The sequence below is a fragment of the Pinus tabuliformis genome, chromosome 9 (assembly GCF_031772625.1).
Source record: "Pinus tabuliformis cultivar Carrire ecotype Pingquan chromosome 9, CPIR1, whole genome shotgun sequence".
Lineage (NCBI taxonomy): Eukaryota > Viridiplantae > Streptophyta > Pinopsida > Pinales > Pinaceae > Pinus > Pinus tabuliformis.
The window spans coordinates 1,838,620,397-1,838,633,058 of NC_142307.1; the positions used below are offsets into that span (position 1 = coordinate 1,838,620,397).

General features: G+C 41.9%; 1 protein-coding gene across 1 annotated transcript; it reads left to right on the top strand.

Annotated features, from left to right (window-relative positions):
* The first annotated feature begins 406 nt into the window (after nt 1–406).
* Nucleotides 407–2,370, top strand: LOC149156151 (UDP-glycosyltransferase 73C3-like). The gene has a single exon (XM_089441842.1). It carries the CDS (start codon nt 676–678, stop codon nt 2,215–2,217), a length of 1,542 nt encoding a protein of 513 aa, XP_089297968.1. The 5' UTR covers nt 407–675; the 3' UTR covers nt 2,218–2,370.
* Nucleotides 2,371–12,662: the final 10,292 nt, after the last annotated feature.

Sequence of the window (12,662 nt, forward strand, 5' to 3'; positions counted from 1 at the left end):
CGTGCACAGAAAATGGATATCAACGTAATAACGGTAAAAGCAAAGACTATATTACATTTGCAAAGAAGCTATTACCATGATTATAAATTAATATTTATTCATCTTTACCACATTTAATAATTACTTACTAGTTATAAAATATTATAACGTAACTTTATGGAAATTCCTTAGGCGTGTGTGGCTTCTCATTGGTAGGATTCGAAAGTAAAGAGCGTAAAATATTTAAATTATAAGGATTTGGTCGAGATCAAAAGTAAAGGATGTAAAATATTTAAATTTACAAAGTAAGGTGAGTAAAGCATTTGGTAGAGATCAAAAGTACAACGTTAAGGAAATATTTTCTTAAATTTAAAATATTGAAATGATAACGAATTTTGACACAAACCTGTCACTGTTCTTGGTCACTTGCTCAACGCAAGCACTGGATTTATTGTGGATGCCATAATTGATGGAGGAGGATCTTACACTTTGCTGCAGAAGATAACCTAAAATTGAAACCACAGACTTATGGAGACTATATGTTCCATATATAGAAGATACACTTTTCTTTTAAACTCAGGGTGTTTTTGCCAATCTGCCCCATACTCAATCCTATAGCTTCTGTGCATATTTGCAGTCGAGTCGATAAAGGAGCATGGAGAATGAAAATGGAAGAGGGCTACTCATCATCATGTGATGATGCTGCCGTCTCTGGGTCACGGCCACCTGATTCCCTTCATGCACCTCGCCAAGAAACTCGCCACCAGGGGCTTCACGGTCACCTTCGTCGTCACATTTCATCACAAGTCTTCACTGCTAAAGAAGGTGGAGGCCGCGCGGGAGACGGGGCTGGACATCCAGTTGGTGGAAATGGAGGTACCCAGAGACGACTTGGTCCTAGGGAAAGTCAATAGCAACAGCACCCGGCTGAGGCATGAGCTACCTCCTTTACTCGCAGCCAACGAACTCATGGAGAGCTCCTTCGAACGCTTCCTACAACGATTTATGGGCGGCGGATTGGGCTCCACCGGCCCTCCGCTCAGCTGCCTCATTGCTGATATGCTCCTGGGCTGGGCCTCTGCCGTGGCCAAAGAATTTAATATACCCACAGTGTGCTTCCTCACAGGCGGCATGTACGCAAATGCTGTCTCAGTGAGTATGTCCGAGGTTCTGCCTCGTAATCTTCGGCGCACAATTTCAGGTCGATATATTGTACCAGGACTTCCAAAGGAAGTGCGTCTCACCGGGCTTCAGATGCTGCCGGAGGCAACCGAGTTGACGACCGAAAGCGCGATTCATCAATTCAATATCCGCTTGATAGAAGGCAACGATCAGAGCTGGAGGTTCATCGCCAATACTTTCTATGATCTCGAGGCGGATTTCGTGGAGTATTTCCAGAAGCGTGGCAGCAGCAGCATCGTGCGAACAATAGGCCCCCTCCTCCCTCCGGAGGCTTTCGGAAACTCACCCACCAAAATCGCTCCGCTGGTGGAAATGGGAGTAAATACCGAATCAGAAGAGTGCTTGGACTGGCTCGACAGGCAGAAGGAGGAGTCTGTGCTTTACATTTCTTTCGGCAGCGAGAACTCCATTTCGAGCGCTCAGACTGAGGAGTTGGCCATGGGTTTGGAGGCCAGCAGGGTAAAGTTCGTCTGGGTTCTGCGAATACCGTCTGATGCAGGATCCAAGTCGTTCTCGTCGGCGCTCGATTTTCTTCCCCAGGGATTCAGAAGTCGTATGGTGGAGGAGGAGAAGCAAGGGTTCATCGTTCTCGGGTGGGCACAGCAGTTGAGCATTCTGGCACATCCTGGCATCGCCGGCTTTCTGTCCCACTGTGGATGGAACTCCGTGCTGGAAACGATGACGATGGCCGTTCCCATGATCTCGTGGCCGCTCTTGGCAGATCAGTACTACAACTCTAAGTTTGTGGTCGATGAGATCCAGATCGCGCTGGAGGCGCCAAAGAAAGCCGAACAAAACTGGCTGGTCCCTAGAGACGACGTTGAAAGAATTGTTAAACTTCTAATTATGGGAGAAAGGGGCAGGGAATTGAGAAAAAGAGTGAGGGAATTGAAGATGGCTGCGAGGGCAGCAGTGGCGGAGGGAGGGTCTTCCTACAGCAATTTCGACCTCTTTGTCTCTGAAATCATGTCTCTGAAATCATGTCCCTGTCTCTGTAAGTTCAAGAATACAACTCCTTATGCATTACTGCAACTGTCATCTCATCCCTTAGTGTAGCACTTGTAATCCTTGTCTGTGTCACTGTGCTGTAAATAAAAAATGGATGGTAGTTATGTTTGATGGCTGTATCTGCACCTATTAACTCATCCATTAGTAAAGCAGTTGTAATTTTTGGCTGTGCCATTAATTCAGAATTCAGATTTGTGCTTACTCTTTGAGTGGACCTGTAGATAAACAACAATCCTGCACGGGAGTTGAAACGCTGCAAGCAATTACAACAAAAACACATCTGCCTGAACATAGTAAAATATTACAACATATTTCATACATAGTTATGTGAATGTGACTGAGATTTGAATTGGGATGGAAGGTTATTATATAACGTTCCTAATCACTTAGTATACCAGCAATTGACTAAATATATAACTCTGGTTCGTCGATTGGCTGATTTCCCGAATATATAGGGAATTAACATAAAGATGCCAGTTTTATGTTTGTGGATATATTTGATTATTCTGAGTTTGCGTCCTAAATAGGTAAAGATGGTTCCCTAAAAAAAGTAAATTCTACATATTCGCTTCAACTAATTAACATCCTAAAATAATATTTAATTGAGATATTTTCGGAATAGTTAAATTATTTTTTGTTCAGAGAAAAAAGCATCATAGATTATATTTGAGACAATATAAAAAACATCATAAGATACAAAAGGGTGGCATATGACAGCCACGATTCGAGACATCTCGAGGAAAAGCAAATGTCAGAAGTCCGAAAAGGCACCATGTACAGAAAGACAAATACATCAGCATGAAACAAAAAGGACTGTGTATACAGGACATCCATATTGCAATACATATACATCAAGTTCAGGAAAATAGCTAAAAGGCACCAAAATTAATAACCAGAGTAACAAATTCCAGAATCGAACAGGACTTCTCTTCCTCCATTACTTCCATAGACCAAAAGCTAGATTCATATAGCAAACCCCTTCTTTTTGGGCTGCTTTTTTTGGAACTGAATCATAGATTGCAATAATGTGATGCAAAATGGAACTATAGGGTTCCTTTAAGTCTCTCAAAATTTTATAATTCCTCCACTTCCATGTGCACCATAACACAATAATAATGAGAATACGCCGTGGCTCCCTTTGCCTGCACCACCATTCGAAAGCTGCATGGATAGAAACAAAAACAACATGAGGAAAACCAAAAAGAATGGCCAGATCGTTCCAGATTTGCTGAGAGGATTTGCATTGAAAGAACATGTGGAGATTTGACTCGTCTTATTCACACATGGAACACCTGCTTGGGCCGTGCCAGCTTCTTTTCATCAAATTGTCCCATGTCAGATTCTTATTATTAAACACAAACCACGGAATAGTTAAATTATATTTTCAAAATAGTTTATACATCTTAAAACAATACTTTCTATATTAATATTTGTACTATTTGTTGGTTAATATAAATTTCTCAAATCATTGGTTAATATAAATTTCTCGAAACATTTGTTAGTATGTGCAATAATCTTTACTCTCCCATTTTAACCTAGTAGTAGAGTAGGTATGAGTTTCACTCCGTCAAGCGAGGGTCCAAGGACATGGGTAAGTTAAGAGTAGATAATTGTTGTGAGTATATCGTTTGTCCATCAGATTATTAAAGTGCTTGAGGAGCTGAGACGAATGGAGGTGCCTTATGGCCAAGAAGATAACACCACACAAAATATAAAAGTTAAATAAATAAAAAAATCATAAAAAAATGAATCACATATGGTTGAGATCAGCCAAAACTGAATCACATGTTGTTGAGATCTCCCAAACCAAAATGATTTCACCACTGAAATGTTAACAATATTTCATATAAATTATTATAAAATATACTTTTATAATTTTTATTTTATTTTATATTAATAATATGAAAATAATGAACGTACTTGAATCTGGAAACCCTAGGCTCTGGTCTCTGAGCAAATGTTCAGATCTGCGCATTCTGCACCAACCCGATCGCATCCCTTTTCTGAGCCGCCGGCGATCCATCCCTCGCGCTCCTGGTAAACAATACGTCATGGCTTCCCCTGTGGGAGGGGCAGGACCTTTCCCCCCTCCTCCAGATAACCTCTCGTCTGACATCTTCAAATCCTCTGCATCGTTGTTCCCTCCAGGCGACTTTTCAGGACAAGAACAGGGCTCAGTTCAGACTGACATAGCAGTTGAGCATAAACTAGCACGTGAAAAGGAAGAAAACGAACAGGGGGCGAATCCAGAACAACCGGCGTCACAACCAAAGGCGACTTCGGCTACCTGCATTCCAAAAACAACGAAACGAATCAAAGTTGAGCTCCCCAGCCATAGAATCAACGGCGAAATACAATACATGAAGGATCACGCTCTCATTGGAAAATTTCTTGGCTTTTGGCCAACCGAAAAAGCCCTACAGGGGTGGATAGCCTCAAAATGGAAGCCCAAAGGACAAGTCACCTTGCTACTTGGCCCCAAAGGCTTCTTCACTGCAATATTCTCCTGCCTGGAGGACAAATCCCGCATATTTGAGGGTGGTCCGTATTTCTTCAATTCCTCGGGTCTTTTCCTTCGTGACTGGAAACCCAGGTTCAATCCAGATACAGAAGATCTCAGTCATGCTCCAGTGTGGATACGCATGTATTCTTTACCTGCAGAATACTGGAAAGAAGAAACATTAAAGGACATTGGCAATAGCATCGGGGTTTTCATCAAAGTAGCAGAGGAAACCAAAAATCGAAGATATACTTCCTACGCCAGGATCTGCGTCCAGATGCATCTTACTAAAGCCCTTGCAGACTCGGTAAGTCTTTTCCATGATGATTTTGAATGGATTCAACCATTAGACTATGAGCATATTCCTTTTCGATGCCGCAAATGCCATGAACATGGCCATCTTTTTCGGGATTGTCCTCTGAACACTCAGATCAAATCTCCTGCTAATGAGGCCAGCAAAGACTCTGAAGGCTTTACCAAGGTGCCCAATCGCCGTAGGCATGCTAAAAAACATCATGTTGCACCCTCCAGCCCCAAAAAAGCTGAAACCCAGAACAGATTCCAAATTCTTACCCCTCAAGATCCTTCAGAAAAGCAACATAATGACTCTCAGGCTTCCCCATCGCGCCCATCTCCCTCCCAGAGTCTCAAATCTAACCCGCCCCCATCTTCCTCTAAGCCCTCCAGCCTTCTATTCTCCTCAGAATCGAAAAAGCCAGCTTTAGAAGATGAAATGCAACCTTCAGCGATGGAACTTGATGCAGCTTTAGCACTCAGTTTACAAGATGATATCCCAGAGGAATGCCAGAACATCCCCACAACAATGGAGGAAGACCCAGAGACTGTGAGTCTGGAAGGACTGGATATACTCAAACTCGAAACAGCATGCAAGCAGAAAGAGTACAACTCAATACCTCCATGGGAAATAGATCGATTGGAAGGTGTTCTCACCAAAGCTCAACATAATAAATGTCTAGGTATACAAGCAGGAAGTCCCTGGGATGGAAAGAAAATCCTAAAAGAAACAAAAAAAAGAGGGCGCAAAACTGATCTGCAAAGGACCATCATTTTAGGAGAAATCTTAATGGAATCAGGGAGATTTCCAAAGTTGACGAAGTTCTACAAGCCCCAACCCCACTGTTCCTCATGAAGCTCATCTCCTGGAATATGCGTGGGCTCAACAGCCCCTCAAAACACAGAATGTTAAAAAACATGATTCAGCTAGAGAAGCCTTCCCTAGTTTTTCTACAAGAAACAAAAAGTAATAGTGTTGCCCTCGAAAGGATCCTCAACAAAGCATGGACAGGCAGTCGCTCAGTCTCAGTGGATGCGGTAGGGGCCTCCGGTGGACTAGCTATAGCTTGGAATCCGCAGATCCTTACGCTTCAAGATTTTCATGCCACTCATTGTTTCATTCAAGCTTCATTTCATCTCATTGGGACGGATCTGCACGGTCTTCTCACTAATACCTACTTCCCGCAAGACTTACATCATAAATTAGAAGTGCTGGATGCACTTACAGCTCTTAACTCTAACAGACAGTACCCTCTATGGATCAGCGGGGGGGATTTCAACATTATCACGAATCTAGAGGAAAAAAAGGGAGGACGCTCGAAGTTAGAAGAGGACAGCACAGGATTCAAAGAATTCATTCAAAGCAATCAGCTCATGGACATTCAGACTTCAAATGGCACGTACACCTGGACAAACAAACGCAGGGGAATTCAAAATATTGCCTCCAGGTTAGATCGTTTTCTCATTTCAGACAATGCTATACATTTGGGAGGGGATTTTCATGCCTCCATCCTGCCTCAGGGTGGATCTGATCACTGGCCCATTATGCTTCAATGGACACGTCCAGGTAAACATTGCAATCGTCCATTTCGCTTTGAGGCCTTTTGGTTCACACATCCTAACTTCAAAGAAATGGTCCGAGCTGCGTGGAAATCCTTTACTCCCCCGGCAGGTGCAAAGATGTTCCAATTTCAACAGAAACTAAAAAATCTCAAGCAAGTGCTCAAAGTCTGGAATAAAACCCAATTTGGCAACATTCTGGAAACCAGGAAAACATTGGAGCAGAATATGTGTTCTCTACAGCAAACCATTATCCTAGAGGGAAGAACAGAGGAACTGGCAAATAAGGAGCAAACCCTCTGGACAGAAATAGAAGCTCGAAGACTACAAGAGGAAATCCTTTGGTGCCAAAAATCCAGAATCAGGTGGCTTAAAGAAGGGGAAAAGAACACAAAAATTTTTCATCGATCCACCATACAACGACGAATGCACAACAATATAGCCTTCATCAATAACAGTCAAGGGGAGAGACTAGAAAGGCATGAAGACATTGAAAAGGAATTCAAAGAGTACTTCCAGGAAGCGCTCAAAGAACAAACAGGAAGTAGATCAACAGCCATACGATCTATCACGCAACACATACGCAAAATAATCACAGAAGATCATAATCAAAATCTATTACAACAAGTCTCTATGCAGGAAGTAGAAGAGGCAATGGCTCAGCTAAAGGATGGCAAGGCTCCAGGTCCTGATGGCTTCACCTCCAATTTCTTTCATGAATTCTGGGAGTTGATCAGCACAGAAGTCTGGGAATTAGTGGAAGAATCAAGATCCATGCACTGGATCCTCCCTTCCCTCAATTCTACTTTCATTGCTCTAGTTCCCAAAGGGGAGGAATCAAATACGCCAGACAAATACCGGCCGATTGCTCTCTGTAATGTTATCTACAAACTCATATCCAAAGTAGTGGCAAATAGGCTCAAACCTCTTCTCCCTCTTCTCATCCTTCCGGAACAGACTGGATATGTAGAAGGGCGTCAGATAATGGATGGCATTATTCTATCAAACGAGGTGATCCACTCTTTAAAAATTCTAAAAAAACCAGGTATGATTCTGAAGCTTGATCTCTCCAAAGCATTCGATAAGCTCAGTTGGGAATATATTCATCAAATGCTGTTGGCCTTCGGCTTTAATGCCACCTGGACCCGATGGATAATGAATCTTATTACCTCACCCTGCTTCTCGGTCCTCCTCAATGGCTCTCCATCTGTACCTTTCCGCCCCTCTAGAGGCATTCGTCAAGGGGATCCCCTATCCCCCTTCCTATTTGTCCTCATGGCAGAAGGTCTCAGCCGCCTCCTTCATCAAGCTATTTCTACTCAAGCTATAAAAGGTATTGCGCTCCATGGTCTCCATCCCCTATCCCATCAACAGTTTGTTGACGATACGATGCTCTTTGGTCATCCTTCTTCCCTAGAAGCCAAAGCCTTTAAAGCCCTGCTCTCTCTTTTCTCAGAAGCCTCCGGAACCTCGATCAATGCCACCAAATCCCAGCTTTTCTTCTTCAACACCCCTGTCTCCACTCAAAAAAACATTGCCCGTATTCTAGGATTCTCCATTGCAGCGCTTCCCTCCAAATACTTGGGAGCTCCTCTTATGGTCTCCGCCCTTAAGCATGCTTCTTGGCGAATGCTGCTGGACAAATTGGAAGCCAGACTTTCCTCATGGACATTTCGATCGCTCAACATAGCAGGTAGATTCATTTTGATCAAGTCCGTCCTTCAAGCTATGCCTCTGTATCTCTTCTCTATACTGGCAGCTCCCAAATGGGTTTTTAAGGCGATCCGCAACCTTCAAAGGAGTTTTCTATGGGGCTCCACGGGGCTCAACAGGAAATGGGCCCTTGTCAATTGGAAAGAGGTATGCCAGTCGAAATCCAATGGTGGACTAGGACTACGGGATCCTCTCCAAAGCAATAACACTATGGGAGCCAGGATATGGTGGAATTGGTTAGTGAAGCCACATATTCCCTGGGCGAAGCTGTGGCAAGCCAAATATGCGCCAGGAATTCATTGGGACGAACTCATTAGAATCAGTCCTAACATCTCAGGCTCCATGATTTGGAATGCTGCCAAAATTCATAGCGCCTTCATACAAGAGAATAGCTTCTGGGAAATTCATTCGGGAAACTCTGCACGGTTTTGGGAGGATTCATGGCAGCAGTTACCAAAACTCGCCTCGATCTTCCATAAACCTATCTGGCAGAATTCTATGCAGCAAGCCAACCTCACTCATGTCTCTCAATTCTGGCAGCAGCACCCGCTTCAAGATTTCCAACAATGGAAACCCGCCAGCTCCTGGCAGCTCGATTGGCACGGAGAAACCTATACAGAAATAGAACAGGAGTTAAGTCATAGAAAAATCAAGTATTCGATTCAGCAGGACAAACTGAGGTGGGGATACACTACAAAAGGTATGTTCACCACCAAGGAAGCATATAGATTACGCTATTCTAATTGCAACACAGCTACGGATCAGCTCTGGGATCGTATTTGGCAGTCCAGACTCTGGCCCAAGGTATCAACCTTTCTATGGCTTTTAAGTAAGAGGCGCATCCTAACGTGGGACAATCTACAAAAAAGGGGCTTCATCGGACCCTCAAGATGTCCCAACTGCACTCTTCACTCGGAAACCATCCTGCATCTCATGGAGACCTGTCCTCTTGCAATTCAGCTATGGGAGAAAGTTGATCAATGTAATAAAAGAGTAGGAGTTCGGCAGGGGGACATAGCAAACACTCTAAGAACCTGACCCAAGCACCCTTATCATAGCCCCATCCTAAATTCTCTATGGAACCTCATTCCAGGTTTTCTTTACTAGATTTTATGGAAGGAACGGAACAACAGAGTCTTCAACAATAGTAGACGGCCTATAGAAATACTCTGGCTCCTCTTAAAGCAAAATCTCCAAGAAACTCTGGCGCTTCGATCTTGGCTAGAAACTGACTGGCCGGACTCTCCTCAAGAGCAGCTCATCCTGAACTCCTGGAATCTTAACTTATCCTGCTTGCCTAACATCAAATCCCGTCCCCCTGCTAAATCTGTCTCCCCCATACAATGGTCCCCTCCTGCCGCTTCCTCTTTCAAATTGAACTTTGATGGAGCAGCTAAAGGAAATCCTGGGCCGGCAGGGTATGGAGGAGTTTTCAGAAATGACAGAGGAGTAGCTGAGCATATCTACTATGGTTCGATTGGCAAAGACACCAACAATGTTGCGGAATTGGAAGGCTTGTGGAGAGGGATATGCATTGCCGATCAACACAATTTCTACCCGCTAGAAGTAGAGGGAGACTCCCTTATCCTCATCAATGCAGCTACAAGAATTCAAGCAGGCACCTCAGCAGCTAAAATAGCGTCCAGTTGGAGGTTGCTTAGTAGGCTCGAAACTTTGGAGGAAAGGCTAAGGCGCCCCCATAGCATTATTTTCAAGCATGTCAGGCGCACAGCCAACAAGGTAGCAGATCGATTGGCCAACCAAGGGGTTGACCTGCAGCTCCCTCCTTTCTCAGGTACTCTCAATGATTCAGTGGATGCACAACTCCAACAGGAATGCACTTCTCTGGTGCTTCAGGATTACCCGTTCCTGGCTGCTGGTTTTTGATAAAGTTATTGTATGGCTTAGTGATGTTCAGGTTAAAGTCTGTCTCCAATTCAGTCCATGCTTGGACTCAGCAAGGTTCTACCTCTGTTTGTATTACTTTCTGGGTAGTTTTTGGTATAGATGGGCTTAGTCAACTACCAATAGTTTGTCGGTCTGTTCATGGTTATTTGTGGGTCAAGTCAGATTCAAAGGGAAGTTTTGCCCTCCAATGTAAGAGCACTGCTAAATCCATAGTCAGTATGGAGAGATTTTTGAGGCCTGCCTTATTGTAAACTTTTTTGTATAATAATAGTAGACAAATTTAAAAAAAAAAAATAATATGAAAAAAATAATTTTTATATATTTTATATTAATTATATGAATATAATATTTTTAATTATTATTATTATTTTATATTAATTATATAAATATGATATTTTTAATAATAATAATAAATATTAAAGAGATTTTTTTGGAGAAGTAGTCACCCTCCCACGTGAAAGGTAAAGAGTTTTTCGCTTTAACTTAAAATATTGAAAATGATAAATCCGAAGAAAAACCTATGACTTCATAATTATAACAACATAAATCCGAAGAAAAACCTGTGACTTCATGATTATAACAACACGTTAAAGCCCAACAAAAGTCTAATATTTCATAATTAAATCCAAAGAAAAACGTGTCACTTTATAATAATTATAACAATACATTATAAATCAAAACAAAAATCTAACATTTCATAATTTTAAATATCATATACCCGCAAATTCAATAGGGAAATGAATGAACGTCGATAGGAATGAATTAGGGGTTAATCACAAATCTTATTAAATTAAGTTTTGGATGGAATACATATCTATTCGCGGAGGAATCTTATTACATAAAATCTTTCATTAAAGATATTGTCAATATCGACTTTGTAATTTTCCAAAGCACCCATGCCTTCGATTCGATTGAAAAATGGTTTCTGAATATAGTTTCCACATTGAACTTAGATGAGTTCTATCCATTTTCGGATCATTTTAGAAAACTATCATGTATTATTCTTTTGATTACAAAATCGCTGGTGATATTTGATTAATTTAGTATAATCTTCAATTATAAAAATTGGAAAAAAACATAACATTGAAGTTTTTTTTTTTAAGACTTTATATTGGATTACTATTATAACGAGAGGTATACTATTTTACAAAATTTACATCTAAAGATCTTATTCTTTAAGAGCCATGTGAAAATTGTGGATTTACACTCTTCAAATACTAGTACTCTCACAAGTTGTGAGGCACATAAAATTGGCTTCTACATTTAGCTAGTCTAAGGACAAAATCTTCAAAACAAACACTACAAAAATTGTAGAAAATAATTGTAGATGAGAAGCCTTCGGGCCAGTAAACATGAGAGATAGATACAAAATGACAAAAACAAAACCAAGTGTTCCTTCCAGTGGTCCAGCTTAGCAAAACAAGTAGTTGGACTCCTCAATCCAAAATGATAACTGGAGAAGAAGCAATTGAGTTAGCTTGCGGGGAGGTGTGAATTGGTGCATTGATGACTCATGGTCCTTCCTGGTTCTCATTTGAATCAATTGTCTGAATTAGAAACTATATAGTGCTCATTGCTAGATAGACAAGCAACAATGTCATCGAGGTGATATTTGAGATCTTAGAGAATATGATTGATGTCTTCCTGGCCTACAAAAACTTGTAGTTTTCCACCTGGTTATCTCTTATGACCATACTAAGTACGGTCTCTAGCTGACGATGATGAGTGATATAGTGAAGAAAGTGGATCCTTCTCCGACGGAAATTTCTCGAATCTTAGATTCATTTGAGGTTGTTGCCTCCTATATCAAAGTCTGAGAAATAATCTCTGTCTCCAAATTCTTTGGCCTCAAGCTAAAGAATTTCCCTGTGGACCTCGAGAGGTGTCGCATCAAAAAACTTTACTATAGACTCCCAACCAAATAGCCTCATATGCTTGGAAGAAGAGGGTCCTGAAGAACCCCCTAGCAACACGACGCACGGAGTCATGGGGCCATAATAGCTATGTACCTCCCTGATGTTGCACAGCCAGATGAAGAGGTATGCCCTTCCGTGAACTACTTATAAATTTATCATTGCGAGAGTACAGGACACGTTGTGTACCATAACTCTTCACCACCCTGAACTCCCAACCATGCATACGTAAGGCAATTCTCATGTGAGGGCGATCACATACCAATCGAGATTTAGAAAAAATGTAGATTTTGGAGTCACAAAGTTTTGCTTAGATCCCATGAGGCATGATTTGCTCATTAATGATCTTCCCTTCATTGGGCCATCCAATCCTCCCAAAGCTAGACAACCCATCTTCACGCTGACGGTGCAAGAAGAGTGTGTCGACTTCATACCACACACACCAAGTAATAGACAATGTCATCGTCATTTAAGATGCATCGAGGGGCAGAGGATACTGTATTCATGGCGATTCCTATTTCCGCCACAGTTTTTTAATTAATGCCCCCTGACATGGGGGCGCGATAGGGAAATATAACGCGAGAAAAAAAACTGAAGGAGAAAAA

Bases quoted from the DNA above. Each gene is read 5' to 3' on its own strand.
- LOC149156151 (XM_089441842.1), top strand. From the start codon at position 676: ATGATGCTGCCGTCTCTGGGTCACGGCCACCTGATTCCCTTCATGCAC.